General features: G+C 31.9%; 1 protein-coding gene across 2 annotated transcripts in view; it reads right to left on the bottom strand.

Moving 5' to 3' along the window:
- Nucleotides 1-312: 312 nt before the first annotated feature.
- The window catches only part of PLOD2 (procollagen-lysine,2-oxoglutarate 5-dioxygenase 2), a 110,206-nt gene continuing 91,835 nt past the window's right edge, over nucleotides 313-18,683 (bottom strand). The window contains exons 10-20 of one of the 2 annotated variants that reach the window (XM_024131799.3): nucleotides 17,412-17,533; nucleotides 14,339-14,443; nucleotides 11,882-12,007; nucleotides 9,563-9,704; nucleotides 8,343-8,405; nucleotides 7,226-7,339; nucleotides 4,603-4,668; nucleotides 3,429-3,533; nucleotides 2,120-2,266; nucleotides 1,885-2,010; nucleotides 313-1,717 (exon numbers count right to left, since the gene is read on the bottom strand). In XM_024131799.3, the coding sequence (XP_023987567.1) occupies nucleotides 1,562-1,717; nucleotides 1,885-2,010; nucleotides 2,120-2,266; nucleotides 3,429-3,533; nucleotides 4,603-4,668; nucleotides 7,226-7,339; nucleotides 8,343-8,405; nucleotides 9,563-9,704; nucleotides 11,882-12,007; nucleotides 14,339-14,443; nucleotides 17,412-17,533 (1,272 nt within the window). In that variant the 3' untranslated portion in view covers nucleotides 313-1,561. The remainder of the gene's footprint in view (nucleotides 1,718-1,884; nucleotides 2,011-2,119; nucleotides 2,267-3,428; nucleotides 3,534-4,602; nucleotides 4,669-7,225; nucleotides 7,340-8,342; nucleotides 8,406-9,562; nucleotides 9,705-11,881; nucleotides 12,008-14,338; nucleotides 14,444-17,411; nucleotides 17,534-18,683) is intronic. The other variant, XM_024131801.3, reaches the window with a different exon arrangement.

Here is an 18,683-nt window from a genome sequence, read left to right as displayed (position 1 = left end):
ATATCAAATAAAAATTTTTGTCTCTGTTTTCTCACTTGTAAAATAAGTTAGATCAAATCCCTAGTCAGTCTGAAATTGAAGATATTACAATTCAATTTGGAATTCAATAACTAGAATGTTTATTAAGTTCGATATCAGTAAATGTACCAAGCAAAATTTAAAAATCACGGCCTATTGCATCCAGATAGCCTTTCAGTATACTCCACCATATATTCTCTTCTAAAGATAAATCACCAATAATAAAGAGAACAACAGAAACTTATTTTAAATTATTTTATTTTTCATAATTTTCTAACACATGGTGTTAGAAAAATGAAATTTGGCACCATGACTTAAAACTTTTTTCAAGTTTAACCTTTAAATTAAAAACAGTAGCTACAATAAGAATATTTAAACCTCACTCAGAATAATGGTGAAAAATCAAGTCACAAATTTTTTTGTGTTGGGGAATTTTTAAAGTGGGATAAAAGGAAAGTAATAAAAAGAGTAAGAAGGATAAAATGGAGACTATGCTGGGAAGACAAAAAATGTGAATCACCCTCCTGAAGAAAAGAATTAGGAGGAAGACAAAGGGCAAAAGGGAAGAACAAAGGCTCACCAACTTTATCTTCCTGATATAAAATTCAAGTACTTAAAAATGTAAAAAGAGTTTTTTTAAAAAAAAATTATAAAGTGTTACTACTAATCTCAATGAAATTTTCTTTTTCCTCATTATTTTCTAGAATTAAAAAAAAAAACACCCTGTTTTGAGTTAAGGACACTTGCTGATCTTAAGTTGATACTTGATGTACTTTAAGAAATCGAAAGGCTCAAAAGCTTTCCTAAATCTAACATCTACTTAATATAATCTACCTTGGAAAATTCATCTGAAGGAACGTAGGCTTGATTTCTACTGCAAATGTAAAAAAAATCTGTCTAACAATCTAAACAGAAATGTTTTCCACTGGATATGTACCTCAGTTGTATTTTGTACTAAGTTTCTTGAGGAAAAACACTGTGTAATATTGTTCTTTGTTTTCCTTCAGTAACTACTGTAAAAGGTACCTATATAGGTGGTCAAAAAAGCACTTACACAATTAGTTGCATAAAAATTCAGTTAGAACTCCAGTTTTTCAGCATTTCAAAAATTAAAATTTTTGAAATTTTCATTTATATCCATTTTGTCTACATGTTGATAAATAAAACTCTTCCAGCCTTTTAATAAGAAAATATTATTAGTCTCATTTGTCACTTGTACATCTGTACCTGAATACTTTATCAACTGAAACACAAATTCAGAAAATTGTCATTATTCTCAGAGACAATAAGGCATAGAAATAAATATTTGCTTTTACATTTTTTTTCCTTTTTCTTCTTCTTCAATCTGTGTTTTAAGGCTCAGAGCAGATATTAAGAAATATCAATTTTTATAAAAAGTTTTTCAAATGTTTGGCCCAAAGTGAAGTTGTTCTGTGAAAGTTATTTAAATATTCTTCTCATCATCTCAAGCACAACTTCAAAGACATGTTCATGCCAGGCATCCATTGCAAAAGAAAACTGAATTCAATGAAAAGTAAATAACTTAGGGATCTATAAATGACACAGCGATGTATCTCGTTCCATTTTTAACAGGAAGTCCTTCATGCAAATGTGTGAGTCTCCCTGGATGCATGAAACTCCAGCCTTTTCTTGGTGACTCAATAGAGCAATTGTACCTTAGAAATTTGCATCCACCTCCCTAAAAAAGATAGACCAATAAATGTATCAACTTATTATGTTTCATTTTTAATGAGTGATAAAATTCAAATGATGATATCTAAGCAGAATCTAAAAAAAAAATAAGGCAAACCCCTTTCATAATGACGTATTTCTTTTGAAAAATGTAAAAAACAAAGCCATAATTACCTGAAAATCTTCTCCCACATTATTGAGTGCAATGTTGATGGTAAATGTAGAAGCGTCATGATGAGGGCGAAGAGAGCGTTGTCTTTCAGGGGAATATTTTACTACAAAATTCAATAGTGCAAACCCCTAAAAGAGCAAAGTAAATCAATGGATTTGTTTATCAATAACAATATAAAATAGCACATTTGTGTAAAAACTGGTAGGAGGTAGGCAGCAGGAATGGAAGGATAATTACCTTAGTATAATAGCCTGCAAAGACCTTCAGCGTAACAGGCGCGATAAATTCCCGGATAAAATGAAGCCATACATTCTCCAGACCAATTTGCTTCATGTGGATATCATCAGTTGGGACATTTTCATAACCACCAGATATACGGCTATCCTAGAAAGAGTATTCATAACGTCATACACTGTGGTCTGTGTGCAATTCACATTTACATTACCTTGGAATTTTTTTCAACCACAAGATCATAATAGACAATAAAAATAACAGTTCAATTATCGTGTACCATTTGTTTTAATTGCGAAACTATCAAAATAACTTAGATAACATGGCTTTGCAAATGTATCAGTGATGAAGCAAAGTATTATACAGTAAGACTGCTTTCCTACTTATTTAATAGATATGTGAGGTCTGATGAGAAAGTAAATAAAATTGATTGCCAAAGCCTTCCTGTGTCCCCTAAAAAATGAGTTTTTTTACAGTGAACCTTCAGGCAGTCTTAGCTGGTGATGGGCATAGATTCTGTTTGTCTGCCACTTGGATTACCTGTCACTGAAAATAAACTTTCCCTGCCAAGTTCCTCCTTTATTTTGTGGCACCCAAAGTCCTTCCATGATTGCTTTTCATTATCCTACAACCTGCTGACTTCAAGTTCTTCCTCATACTTTGAACTTCCGTCTTCCTGATCAGCTAACTAGCTGGGGAATATATAACTGAGCAGAGGCAGTGATATTCCAGAATATTCCACTAAAATTCCTCAGTACTGTGAAGAAGCTGGCATCTGTGGGTTCTCAGAGGAAAAGAAATACCTTGAACCACCTACAGTAATGCTTTCAGCCAAGTCTTTGAATGTAAATGCAAAACTGAATTACACCAAAGGCATTCAAACAGATTCCTCCTTCCTATGTTTACACACAAAAAAATAGCTTTGGCAGTCAACCAGAGAAACTTTGTCTTGGTATTTTCACTATAGCTCACTGCAAAAATGCAGAGAATAAAAAGTGGCCTTGGAGAAGAGCAGTATAACACAATAGGCATATATTACCTTTCCATCCCCATCCAGGAGACACTGACCCTTAAGGCATACCCAGTGTAATTGGAGATGAAACTGAGGACCGGATAGATTAAATGTTAAACAATTAGTACCAGAATTAGGCTAAAAACAAGAGTTCTCTTGACAGCCTTGGGTAGCCCCTTCATTTAGGTCTAAGACTCAGAGATGTAAGACAAAAAGGCAAACCTCCTCCACCTTCTCTAAATATCTACGCTCCTCCTTGCCCCACATACACATTTTAGTTCTTTGTGTGAAATGACAACTTACATGATGTTTCCCCCCAGACCACTGGCCATAATGCTCCATTTCTTCCACCAATTCATCGCAGGCTTTTTCAGAAAATATAGGAAACCAAAAAACATCTGGACAAGGCTATATATAAAACATGATATCACCATTAAGAGAATAACATTTTGTGTCTTTTTACTAAGAAATGGCATTTCAAAAGCACAGAATATTCAATATTTATCTCACTTAGATGTCTTTTTAAGAAGTTTGCCCAACATTACTGATATTACTGTTACAAACAATACTAGTTTGGGTTTGTTTTTTTTTAAACAATTTCTAAGACTTTTATTTTCATTTATTTACTTATTTTGTTTGCATTCTAACATCTGTGCAATGAAGACGTGTCTTAGAGACACAGTTGGCCAGGCAGCCATAGTGATGTAGTTGTTAATGCCACAGGGCATGTACACTTGGTCAGGCATTCATTCTGTCCTCACTTTGTGTGTTTGTATGTATCTGTGTGTGTGCACATGCACACATTTAGTTGGCACTGCACTTGTTGACTTGCCCTTTGAAACATCTTTTTAACTGATTTATACTACCACTCATTGAAATGAAATGCTATTATGTATACAGTGCTCTATAACATATAACATATATGCCTTAATAAGTCTAAAATAGCTCTTTCAATATGCATAAAATTAAAAATTCTAAGTGACTAGAAAACATTGCATCATAGTTTAATTGGCAGTATTTTTTTCCTTTCTCATGGTACACAAAATAACAGAGCATCTCAGAATTAAAGACATTTTAGACACTTTACATTCTCTGAAATAAGGTATTAGCAATAGTTTGGAACATTAACCTCAAACAGAGTTCATTTTTTAAAAGACCTCTCTGAGAAGAGACGTTTGGAGCTCAATTTCTTTCAAAGATAAACTTTCATTGAAAGAGGCCTACACCAGTTTGGGAGTACGCTAAAAAAACGGCATGATCTTAAAATTATTGTTAATTCTCATTTTTCTACATGTTTACAACTGTATGACCCTTAAGGCTATAAAATTGGTAATTAAGTCGTATGAATTTTACCTAAAGGATAAAGTTTCTCCACTTTCACAACATCTGCTGCTAAGGCAGTATTGCATTAATAATATTCCCTGCTGGAAAATATAGCAAAAATGCTCTACATATCATAGTAATTATTAATACAAACCTGTTCAACTATATTTTCAGTGAAAATCTTTGAATAATCTCGGTTTATATACTTTTCCTTCCAGTCCTACAAAAAAATCAATTGCACAGATTAAAGCAAAAACCTTTTCATAAATACTTTAACAGAAAATATAAAGTACATGCACTTTAGAAATTGCTCAAGCAATTTATAAATGACTACATGTAGTAGACAAAGTAGGAATTTTCAGAAACCACAGTTTATGTTTTTTAAACTTTGCCTGATTCTATGTATGTTCACATCATTTTATGAAATGCAAAATTTTTATTTACAGAGTTTTATAGTGCAGGATTTTAAAATTTGAGTAATCTTATAGTCACTATATTTGTATGCTATATTCTATGCATATACATAGGTGTAGGTAAATATGTGTGTTTTAAAAGTGAAGGATAAGGAACATAATCCTACCAACAAATATTAGTAAACCTTAATTAGTAAAAATTAGTAAAATTTGTAAAAATATTAATCAACTTGGCCTTACTTATAATTTTATAGTGAATTACTCTAAAATAATTTTGATTTTTTAAAATGTATTTAAAATTTCTGCCTTCAGTTTTAGATGTGTATCAAAGAATGATCATGGGGTTACTATTTCATATCTTTTAGTTACTGAAATTAAGGTATAAGACCATATATTGAAAAATAGCTCCTCTTCATACTAATTCACGAACCTGAATCTTCTCTTAGTCCAATCACTGACACGTAAGCCACACACTAAGATACATCAATTTTTGTCAATATCAGCTGAGGAATCCTTTTCCTGGGTCAAGTGTTTTATTTACAAACCCAATATTTAAAGGGTATATATTAAAATATGAGTCAATATCCAAAACGATCTTTTCTTAAATATATTTAGACCATTTAACAAAATTCTTAATTTTCTCTTTGCAAAGTACAAATTAAGTGAGCCAACAGGGAAGAATTGAGATATGGGCTCAAAATAATTCCAATCAAAATACGTTTCAAAAATATTTGTCTGAAATATATCTTTTGAGGCCACAATTCAGAAGGGCCCTGATAATTTATTTGCCATTCTTAGTTTTGCATATCTCTGCCTATATGTAACTCAGAAATTTTTGATATGGAAGAACAAAAGTTATCTTCAAATTCTTTAACAAATTTAATTTATACATAGTATATCATTATAAGGATCAAATTACTGTATTATCTCATTATTCCCTTTAATATTAATTGGTTCTCTGATTCCAAAACATGGGGGAAAATTAGCAGTAAATAATCACACATAACATTTCAGAATCTTTAAATATTTTTAAGTATTCTTTCCTGGCATCGTCATAGATTTTTTGAAGTTAAAGAAACAAGCTCCTAAGATTTTACATTAAAGCATTAATATTAACTTTTCATTTTAGACTGCTTTCCAAATGCCATGGAACAAACTGACTTTACTAATTTCTTAGAAGTTCTGATAATGGGATAATCATTAAATATTTTGCTATGGGATACCCCTCATGAGGCATGTCAGTCAGGCTAATTTACCAAAAACATAGCAAAGCACGGAAAGAAAAGCAGTTCCTATTATTTCTGATATATTCATTGCATACTCTCTAAAGATTTGAATTCTCACACAGGATATCTACAGGATATAACTTGGGACATTTTTTTCAGGAAGCTAATTATTACCCAAGAAATCAAATAATTGTGTCTCTCAAAACACCAAGAGATTCAGTGCCAAAGTAAAATATGTAATTCCACCCTCACCATTTAAAAAAAGCCTCTTTTCAATTCTACTCCTGTGAAGGATGGAGATATGCAGCTAAAATGAAACAAAAGTATTTTTTAAATACACCAAAAAAGTCAAAAGATTCTTTTTCCTTCAACAGAGTTCCAGAGACCATTAAATTTACTATTCCCAAAAGTCAACTATTACAAAATAAAAGACAATTCTCATTAGGTGGATTTGTAATTTAAAACTTTTACTATTGTGAAGGAGAAAACCATAAATAGTAGTATTACAGAGATTAGAGAGAGTATTTTCCCGTGAATAATTGTGCCAACTTGACTAAAGAAAACTAGCCCAGTAATACAAAAAAGGAATTAATGCCTACATAATTCAAATCTTTCAGAAAAGAAATAATTTTGGACTTCAAAAGGAAATAGTTTCCTCAACTTAAGACTTTATATGCTGAATCCACTTACTCTGCAGTTTTCTCTAGCTATCTTTGGTGTACATTCACAAAATTGTTACAAAAAACAAACAAAATGATAAAATAAAATCCATTTTCACAAACTAACTTTTTGAATTTTTTTCCTAAAAGTCAAAATGTAATATTGTCATATGTGAGCTACTTGTAAACACTTTCCTCTGAAATTGTGATTTAAAATTTGTTGGAGTTTTTGAATATATAAAACAGAGATATTGGGAGAAATCAAAGAAACTGATAATTCCCTTCCCCAAACCTCATATGTCTTTAAAAAGAAAGTTCTTAGTCAAGAAATATAATTAATTATGCCTTAAAAAAATATAATTAAAAATACATTTTTAAAGCCTCTTACCATATTTTCATATTATTAACCTAATTGATTTACATCCATTTAGAGTTATAGAAAAATAAGTAATAAATGAAGCTGAGCATGAAATACATACCACAGGATTTTCAAAAATCTGCCAGAGGTCATTGTTATAATGGGAAATATTATAATTAGCAGTTGATAATAGTCTTCCAAATTCATGTCTATTAGAAATGTACATAAACACACCCTATATGCCAAAAAATAATAGTATTAATAATCTTGGAGGAAAGTACAAGAACATAAATTTAACCACAGGAAAAATATACAGAAAATATTAATTTCAACTTTTATATCTCATTCAGGAACATGCATTTTTATTTTTCATATAAAAAATGCATGATTTTAAATAAAAAATAGAATTTTCATTAATTATGAATTCAGACACCACACAAAACTAATTGATAGCACTGACACTCAACTGAAAAAAAGAAAAATAACTGTTTTTGTCCCTTTCTCATTGGTCCTAAATGTAGACATCAAGGAAAAAGAATTCCTGTTTGAAAGCAGAAATATTTTTGAGACACCAAAGTGCAATTAATTGTACCTCTTTCGGCTTCTTTCCCTTTCAAAGAAGATATCACATTTCTAAACAAGAATTCAAATGTCAATTTTATTTTGTCAGTCTATTTCATACTTTTATTGTCCTGATATTTAAAGACTGAACACAGAAATTACTACTCCTGCATTGTGAGGCAGCTAAAGGAAATCAGTCTCCTGTCCTTGCCCCAAACCAAATAAATGTGGCAAACACCATTATGGTAAGGTTGTTTCTCTTTGTACCTGTTTTAATAGTAAAAGAGTTAGTTAGTAATAAAACAAAAATGGTGAAGAGTACCCAAATCTCATTTTAATCAGGATGTACTTTATACTTACTCCTACTTCTTCACTCCCTTAAAAAAACAAAAACTGGAAAAACTAGTTAAAGTGATTTGGATTTAACTTTCTCGTTTATCAACCATAAAATTTAAATCAGCCCAAGGAACTAAGAAGTGAACATCACACAAGGCATACCCCAACATGCAAAGCACACACATACATATACAGATTCAGAACCAACGAATACCGACCGTTTACACCAAACTAAAAGGAAAGAAGACTCTTAAACTTTACTTCTAGACAATATCTAGTATTTTAATTAAATAAACAAAATTAAATAAACCAAAACAAGTAAAAATAAATAAAAATAACACCTTTGGGGGCCTGAGCATTTGGAATGTTTCCGGAGTAGGGGAGTCTTTTTCCCTTTGTATAGTCTAAAATGAAGAGAAGGATTGGGTAAGTTGACCTGCACACCCACTCTCTCAGGTATTCTTAGGTAAGTAAAAATAGCAGCCTTTGATCAAAAGCTGACATTCTGAAATGTCCTTCACAGACAACATGCAGAACAAGCAAAGCTTACAGCGCACACAAAGAAACAACTCCAGCCCTTTTTTTTCTGTTGGTCAAACATAAATCCAAGCTCATTCCTTAGTAGAATTTTCATTAGATACAAAATTAAGACAAAGGAAAAAATGTGTAAGACTGGCCATTGCAGGATGCACTGTTGAGTCAAATTAGCCAAACATGAGCACAAATTACAATCACAAGTACTGCGTATATTCAATATAACAATGGACATAAGTTTATAGGAAAAACAAATATATTCAAACAATACATGCCTTATTAAACCAGAAAAAAAGTACTTGCCAACTTTCCTGATTTTTTCCAAAATCACATTTGCTTATATAAATTTGAATAAAATAACCCAACCATTTTAAAACAGAAAACCATATAAATGTTTTAAGACGTATTAACACATTTTGAAAAACAAACTGTTTTCTACAATCACTTAAGTTTTATCAAGAAAGTACATTTGTAGAATAGCAATGTATCATTAATTTTTCACAAAGATTAAATAGACTACATGTTTCAATCCTTCTCCCAGATTAGTAGTAAGGAACCTACTTTTTGAGAGTATGGGATTAATAATGATAGAGAAAATATGGATATTGATTTCAGGACAAAAGTGTGTTTTTCTTAAATGCGTAACTGATCATTTCGCCCAGGCTTCATATAGTTAACTTTAATTAGGTCAGGTTTTAACTACAGAATTTCACATGAAAGTAAAGGCAAATTCTTAAAAATGCAAAGCTGATTTGTAATAAATCTATGTTTACTATTGAAAATCTTACTGTTGTTTATGAGTTAACCTAAGCAACAAGCCTAACTTTTTTCAAGTTGTTTCTATAGGTAAATGTTCCACAGGTAAATTATTCTCCATAATTGCTTCCAGTATTTCAATACAAAACCAAAAAAATTGGCTAGTACTACAAATTAGAAAGAAAAAGGGCACCAAAACAAATGACACATCAACTGAGAAAGCAAGCCATCTTATAGAGACATTCAAGCATGCCATCATTGTATACTCTACCATTTCTCTAGCATTTCGGCAAAGAGCCATATCAGGATCCAATTTATCACGAACAAAATAGTTCCTTTCATTCATCTCTGATCGGAGTGTCTTTCCTTTAATTAAGTACACGTTAGCCATGTATGGGACATTCCATATCCCTCTGAAAGTAAAGATAAGACGTTCCAAAATACCACAAATATGAAGTTTTATTTTTATGTTTTTAAAATAAATGCCTTCTATGTTTTTAAATTTTGCAGTTATAAACTATTGAATCAAGTTACACACAAATGCAAACACATTTAATGATATCTGACACATATGTACACACACATATACATGAGATTACTTGGTAAACACTACATACTATGAGATAAATCACTATCTCCCTACATAAACTTCATTTTAAGGTTGATATGTTTGGCATTTTGGCTGTCATCCCTCACTCTGTTGATACAGCTAGAGTATAATATTCTGTTGTACATTTAAGATTAAGCAGTCTGATAGCAAAAAATAGCACATCCAGCCAGTGGCGTACTGCAGCCAGCTCACACTGGCTCCCCAGAGCATTTAGCTTTCCTTCTGACTTCACATTGGAAGCTTGAAATCAGCCGTGGTAGAACTATTCAGAACACAGAACTGGGCAAACACTACAAATCAGGGCATCCTCCAACCCAAAGAACTAGTTGTTAGACATTTACCAGCACATCACTGAATACAGCCTAAAATTCTCCTAAAATATAGCCTTTTGAAATTCATTAAGCTATCTCAATTGTCTGTAGAAAAAGGAAGATATAAAGAAACATAGCTAGAAGTACATGAGTGTTGGGAGACACTTTATTTTGTCCTTTATTCTTTCCAACACTTGTCTCCTTACTCTGAATATGACTCATTTCATAAAAACAACATAATAGAGGTTCACCTGAAGGGATATACCTTTGCTTTTAGAGCACAGAAAGGGAAGATCCTGACCAAGGAAATGTAGTTAGATATTGAAAGCAATATACATAACATCATTTTGTCTTACTAGATGAGCCTCAAAGGAAATGGCCAATCAAAAATATACAATGTGTCCGCTGAATTCAGAAATTAATCACTGGTATGGTAGTGTGCACTGTTTCAATTTTAAAGGAAAACACACACACACACACATCACAAGATGTCATTCTTTCATGTAGCTTTTATACATAAGGTACATTCTTCTATTAACTAAATAAAAAACCTCTACTTTATTCTTTTCCTTACACTTTAGACAACAATTACAGGAGGTTGGACAGAAAAACACCAGTGCCTAAAACAACTTAAATGAAATATGAGTTCTCTATTTCTACTTCTGTGAAGCCTTATTCCTGCTATACCCATAGACAATATCAGGCATATGGTCTATCCTGATCATTCCAGAATCAATTAACGTACTTTGAAACAACAGAATATGATCTTAATAGTATTTTCTCAGTTATCATGCTTCTTAACTGCAGCTAACAAAAGCCTTTATCGTTTACATCATTCAAATTTACTATTACTGTTTTTACACCTATTATTATTTTCACAAGCAAAACATCTCTTTACCACTCAACTGTTCAACAAGAAGTGTGTGGGGTTTTTTTTCCTAAATTTTAACCCTTTTTAATTGAGCTGATGTATCTGAGAAATCAGGCAAAGCACTTAATGTCTCAGTCACTCTGTATGAAAAACAGGATACATTCTTCCTTAAAATTACCTTAGCAAAAAAACTACTTCAAGTGTGATTAATTTTTAGTTTAAAAAATATCAATTGTTGTCTCTGAAATAAATATCAGTCATGCACATACTTGGTAGTAAGTATATTCTTTTCAAACTCTAGAAATGGAAATCATACTGGCAAAGCAATTTTTCTTTAAAGCAGAATATTAGCTATATTACACAGAAAGTTCTTGCAAAAGGAAATGTTGGAAGCTTTGATTGTTGGTGTTTGTTTGCTCATTTATAAATTTTATAAGCTATCAAACCACCTTCACCCTGGCCACTAAAGAAATTAGCTAAACTAAATTCCCTTTCCAAACTTTAAAGAATATTCCTCTTCTAACAACCATAAGATGACTCACCCATGGTAATCATACATTGTCTTTTAGTATTTCCCACAACTGAGAGTTTGTGCCTTTGAAGATTTACAACTTTAAGAACAATTTTTTAAATATTAGTTTTACAGTAGTATTGCAGGATCCCAAGTGCTCTCCAGGTCTTCAAATTTCCATTTAACATAAAGAGATAAAAAATGTTTGAAAATTCAATATAATATTAACAAGACCATATCTTTAGATAAAAGTATTTTACATTAAAAGATCAAATCAAGTAACTTACACTCTATTCCCCTGAACAATATCCACATAATCTTCAGATCGAGCGTAGTATCCATCAGGACTCAAGGCCCCCCAGAAGTTGGACCACAGCTTTCCATGACGAGTTACAAGAGGAGCAATGATCTTTCTAAAGAGAAAAGAGAAAAACAAATCCAGATAATTATTTATTTTTTAATTGCCACAGAATTATGTGTTTGGGGCTTAACATGACACAGAAAACAATAAAGTTCATTTACCACACATGTAGTTAGTAGAGAGGAATTTCCTCCCCTCACTTTCTTTAAAAATAAGTACATTGCTGACTTTCAATGATGTTTTTTAAAAAAGACTAATGAGAAAGGAAAAGTAATTGAAAATGCGAATGAAAATATAAAAACAACTTTTAAAAGTATGATACTTATATCCAAAAAGTATAACTACCTTAATTATTTAGTTATTTTAGTATTTCGAAAATTATACTAAATGAAATCAAATATTTTCATTGTTATTAGGCAGACGTAACAGTCCCTGGTGCATTAAGGTATCCAATAAATATTTGCTGAATAAAAAAATGTATGAAGATGGGTGAGATATTTGTAAGTAGGCCAGTTTTCCTAAAGTTAAGCCTTGAATTACTTTAAAGTATGTTTCCGTTTTTTTTTTTTAAACTTTTAAAATGGGTTGTGCTAGCCCTGGCAACACTAAACATTTTTCTGGTCTTTTGACTATTTTAGAAAACAAAAGGTAACTGCTATACCGTGCTGTCTCACTACCTACCAGGAAAGCAGCCCCTTTAAGACAAGTATATGTTACAAATTCAAAACATGCCAGATTTCTTTTAAGGAAATCTAATTTATAATGTGTCAACATTTTCCAAATGAGGTAACAAAATCTGAAGTTCTGTTAGAATTATTTTTAAAATGAAATAAATTGTAGTGGTGTCACACAATTTTGAAGAAAATCTCACACAACTCCTCCAAGAGGAAGGTTATAGACCAACTATTTCCACAAAAAAACCTATTTCACAACCCTCCAATCTTGTGAAGACCAGGTGTGCCTTTTCTCTTACCTATTGAAAAGTGACACACAGTCTGTAAATACACTTCATGCAAAATAATGATTGCAGTTTATTTTTCCTGGTTCCTATTAGAATAAAATGTTAACCAGATACATTTACATTTTGTTTTGTTTAGAATACCTACAATATTGGAAAAAAAACCATAAATTAGAATCTATATATTATGTTAATCTAAGGAATGAATGATAATTCAATGTCGATAACTAACAAGATCAAATATTTAATAGAAAAAAATCTTGTAATTTATAATCTTAGCTGCCTGACAGAGCTGGGGAAAGAGACACTGAAAATCAAAATCCATCTCCTGTGTGCCTCAATGTTTTCAGTGTGGAATTAGAAGATTAATACTGAGAGGTTTTAGCTTTTGAAATAATAACTGAATTCTCAAATTGACAAATTATACAAACGATGGATTAGTGGAGTATAATAGACTTCTTACATATTTTATTCAGCAAAATGAAAACAGTAATTCTAACATTTCATTGCTAACCATTCTATTTGTTAAGAGAAATAACTGTGTTAATATATGTGAACATACACAGAGTAGTACCTGGCACTTAATAAGCACTCACTAAAGGTGGGGTATTAGTGAGAGTATTAATAGTAGTAGCAGTAGTAGTTGTAAATGAAGATTAATATCATTATAAGCCGGTATAGATGGTGCCTTTTACCCATTTCAATTCAGTTAAATGAAAACAGGTATTGCCTAGAGATAATTAGTTCAGTACTAAACAAAATCACAGATCAGCCTTTGGAATAATATGTACCTCTGAAATTTCTTTCATATTCTAAGAACTTCCAACTCTGTAATAACTTTTGAGGTCAGAACTTTTATGAAATTCTACTTTAAAAATATCTGTGGAAAATAAGATAATTCTATTTTTAGATAGATCACAATTTCATCTAGCTTTAAATAGAAAAATAGGCCAAATATAATTGATAAACATCACATTTGTGATTGTAACTAATATTGAATATTTTGAAATTTTCATCAGGTTGTTTTCTATTTGACTTCTTTAAAAGAAAACTAATTACTTAGAATTGAAAGTTTATAAGGTATAGAAAATAATTTCTTGTGAGTTCCCTCAATTTGCTAAACACAGACAAGTAATTATAGCATGTCCACGTAGATACTGAAAAAAATTATAATTTTAAAAATAAATTGGGCTTCCCTGATGGCGCAGTGGTTGAGAGTCCGCCTGCCGATGCAGGGGACACGGGTTCGTGCCCCGGTCCGGGAAGATCCCACATGCTGCGGAGCGGCTGGGCCCGTGAGCCATGGCCGCTGAGCCTGCGCATCCGGAGCCTGTGCTCCGCAACGGGAGAGGCCACAACAGTTGAGAGGCCCGTGTACCGCAAAATAAATAATAATAATAAAATAAATTGAATCATATATAGTACCTGTTTTGTTCAATCAAAATTTTTAAAGTCCTTGGATTTGTCAAAACAACATCTGCATCCACACTAAAGTAATAATCACAGTTGTCATCCTGACGGCAAAAATCCCTGTCATTGAAAAAGAAATAAAATATGCATTAAATAAAATAAATATTTGCTGGTTGAAAAATGTTAACATAAAGCTCATACGCAAAATAAGGTTTCTCTAAAATACTTTTCTAATCAAAATAGTAAGACTATATCCAAAAGGATAAATATTATCTTAAATTTCAAAATGGTCAGTTGATCAACATAGATGTTCATGGGTAGAGTGAAACTAAAAATTTTAGGGCAAGTGAAATATATTTTCAAGCCACTAAATACTTCAAAGCATAAAACATCCAGTCAGATGGGCAATTTATAATTCAGCATTTAATTCTCTCTAAAAAGGGAACATAATTTATACCAATGTATTTATCAACAAATTTTTTTCACAAATCAAAATGTTTTCTGCACACACACACACACACACACACACACACACACATTCACAGTGTAAAATTCTGTATATCCAACAACTCAGTTTTAATTGAATCTTGGAAATACAGGTGTATAACTCTTTAGGTGTTAATACTTTTTAAACTTGATTTGCATGGAATTTTTCTAAGATGGTCACTGCCCTGTTTCTTATCCAGGGACACGGATTGTGATGTATGCTTTCTCGGTAGAGTCTGGAGCGTTATCATCAGGAACACGAAGGAATGAACTACTTGTGATACATGATAGGCTTCCAAGTATTATGGTTTCTGCATTTGGAGCTCTCCTCCCTCACTGCTGATTTGAGTTATCACTTTCTGCTACTGTCAGTGTTTACCTCCATGACACAATCGTTTCTAAGCAACCGTCAAGCAGGACACCAGACAGGAAAGTTTGTTAAAATTGTGCAAAAAAATTAGAGGAAATTTTTTTTAAATACTGTAACTATGCACGGTGACAGATGGTAACTAGACTTATTGTGGTGGTTATTTCACAATGTATACAAATATTGAAGCTGTGTTGTACACCTCAAACTAACATTATATGTCAATTATACCTCAATAAAAATGAAAATTAAATAATTTTTTTAAAAACAGCTCAAATTATCTTGGAAAAAAAATTAAAAATTTATACCACATGATTTCAAGGTTAATATAAATTCCTAGTAATAAAGTAGAGCACTGATCTTACAGCAACAAAACAGAATTGAGAGCTCACAATCACTCATAAATACTCAGTTATCTGATTTTTGACCAAGGCCAAGTCAATTAAGTAGGAAAAGAAAAGCCTTAAATTAAAAAGGAGTGTTGAAACAACTGGAATTTCATTTGCAAAGAATAAAAGTTGACCCCTACTTCACTCCAAACACAAAAATGTATTCAAGATGAATTGCTGATTGAAACATCTTAAACAAAAATGCTAGAATGATAAAGCTTATGAAAGAAAAATTCCAAAGAATGTCTTCACGACACTGGAATAAGAAAGATTTCTTAAATAGAAAATAAAGCACAAAGCATAAAAGAAAAAGACGAAATAGAATTTTATTAAAATTAAAATTTCTTCTCATTAAAAGGCAATATTTAAAAAGTAAAAAATCAAGCCATAGAATGGAACAAATATTCACAAAACATTATAGAGATATAGAGTTTAGATAGATAGATTTTGTATACAAAATATATAAAGAATTCCTACAAATACACAACAAGATAACCCAATGTAAACAAAAATGCACAAAAGATTTAGATACCTTTAGATACCTAGCCACAGTAAGATACCTTTTCATACCCAGTAGGGTGGCTAAAATAAAAAAGATGGGCAATATCAAATGTTGACAAACATGTGGAGAGCTGGAGCTCTATTACCTTGCTGTTACAAGTGTAAAATGTACAACCATTTTGGACTATTTAGCTGTTTCTTATAAACATACATCTATCCTAACCCTATGACCTAGTTAGTCCACTCCTTGGTATTTTCCCAAAATATACTAAAGCATATGCACACACACGCACACACACACACACACACAACACACATATTCACACTTCTAATAAAGAATCTTTATTAGCAGCCTTATTCATAATGGCCCCAAACTGGACATAGCCCAATGTCTACCACCAGGGGCGTGTGTAAACCACTTGCAGTATATTCATATGATAAAATACTAGTCAGCGATGAAAAGGAATGAGCTGCTGATAATTGTAATGACATGAGTGAATTAAAAAACACTGTGCTAAGGCAAAGCCAGATACAACAGAGCACACACAAAAATTTTTTAAATAGAGAAAATAAGTTCTAAATGTGGACCCAAGGTACTCTCCAATGATGAAGTTATGGAACCATGAGTAATAACATCTGTTTGGTTTTTCTAAGGCCCGTTTTTCCTGCCTGTTCCTTTACCCCCATAATAGGCACTGTCCATCATTTTGGGCCTGAAGCTTCCACAGCACAAGACAAGAACATCTCCTGCTGAGAGATCACTGAGTCTTACCTTTTCATTACCAGCTTTTAACCCACTGATGGGCATATTCAATTAACATTCACTGAATAAGTGATCGTTTTTGCTATTACCAGAATTTTATTAGTAATCTGTCTGAAGTATTAAAGGGGCTAAACAAAGGACCTAAAATATTTCTTCTGTGGTTATAGTACAATTTAGATCAATAGGTAACTAGAATATCTGAAACACACATTTCTGCCACACAAAAGCTTCAGATAATGTATATTTAAATCACTGCTACATCAGTCACACTACTCATCTGTCTGGGGATTTAAATCTTGATCTGAAGTTCAGTTAATAGTTTGATTAAATATATTGACTCTTAGCCATTAAAAGAAAAATGTAAATAACTTTCATGGCCCTTTAGACATAAATACACACAAACATAGATATAGTTCAAACAGCAGAGGTATGCTCATGTGTGGGCACAAACATACACAGACACACACGCACACACACAGTTGAGACATCCAAGTTTAGGACACTAATTTTGAAGAAAAGTTGTCTTTCTTTTTTAAGTTTCTTTAGTAGATACTGGTTGAATTTAAATTTGCTAAAACATACATTCCCATGTTTCTGGCTTCGGCTTGACTTAGATTTTCTTCCGGTCCTACTATTTTCATAGTAGTGATTTCATGTTTAGCTTTATCAAAAAACACCTTGATGTCCTTTTCATGATAAACTTCCTGTAACATATGTTAAAAATTGAAAATTAGTTTAAAAAAAGAAGAAAAGTAGTGAGAAAAAAGACAATAAGATGACTGAAGTATTCATATGTAGGGATGACTTCACATTCAAAATTTGTGAATTCCACCATTCACATATTCACTCACTACAGGCAAAGTGATAACTATATTAAGCATATTATATTGAAATATCATCTAAATATCACATGTAGAATCTAAAATAGATACATATCAATTTTTTTTAAAAAAAGATACTTCAAAATTCTTTTAACATCTACTCCTAGTCCTTGCATTAATGGTTAAATCCTGAGTGCTATAAAATATTTCTGACTTGAGGGGGGAAATGGCTTGTGCCCTGAGAATCTTAGACATGTTTTGTAAAATATCCATAAAAAATATCTATTAAACCTAACAGATTAATCTGTTATAATCTTTTTTATAAAATAAATATTACAATATTATTTTAAGCAGAGAGAAAATTAATGGTCACATAAAAAGTTGTGTTTTTTACCAAAAGAAGGGAAAGTTAAAATTTTATTGATAAGAAAATATGAGAAAATAATCAACATGAAAAGTCATCAAATTAGTGTGATTCTACTGTGCTAAAATTTAGATAAGGTTATCTAACTGTGCTAAAATTTAGATAAGGTTATCTATCCCCATCATTAGAGCATTTCAGAGCTCTTTATGTATCAAGTCTCACTAAGTATTTCTGAAAGCTTTTCACAGCTTGTTAAAACTACTTATCATACAAAAGCTGCATAGAGTTAATTTTAAATAAAAGAAGACAAAAACTCCTGCTATCAAGAGGTTTTAGGTCCTATGAAAGGAGGAAAAATATAAATAAAAGACACAATACATAAAAACAAAATACTTTAATGTAAGTACATGTATTACAATGCATTTTACAAAGCCATTGCTCAATACATTCACCCCTTTAAACTTATCTGAGGTGGTTTTCTGCAAATATAAAATAGTCTCTGGAAAAGGCAAATGATTAGCTGATATGTACATCAGGAAGAAAGAACAATCTTAAACAAAAAGTATTAGGACTGGGCTTCCCTGGTGGCGCGGTGGTTGCGCGTCCGCCTGCCGATGCAGGGGAACCGGGTTCGCGCCCCGGTCTGGGGGGATCCCACGTGCCGCGGAG

This window comes from Physeter macrocephalus, chromosome 1 (assembly GCF_002837175.3).
Source record: "Physeter macrocephalus isolate SW-GA chromosome 1, ASM283717v5, whole genome shotgun sequence".
Classification (NCBI taxonomy): Eukaryota; Metazoa; Chordata; class Mammalia; order Artiodactyla; family Physeteridae; genus Physeter; species Physeter macrocephalus.
The sequence above is the reverse complement of the archived record's forward strand: the minus strand, read 5'-3'. Positions and strand labels throughout refer to the sequence as shown.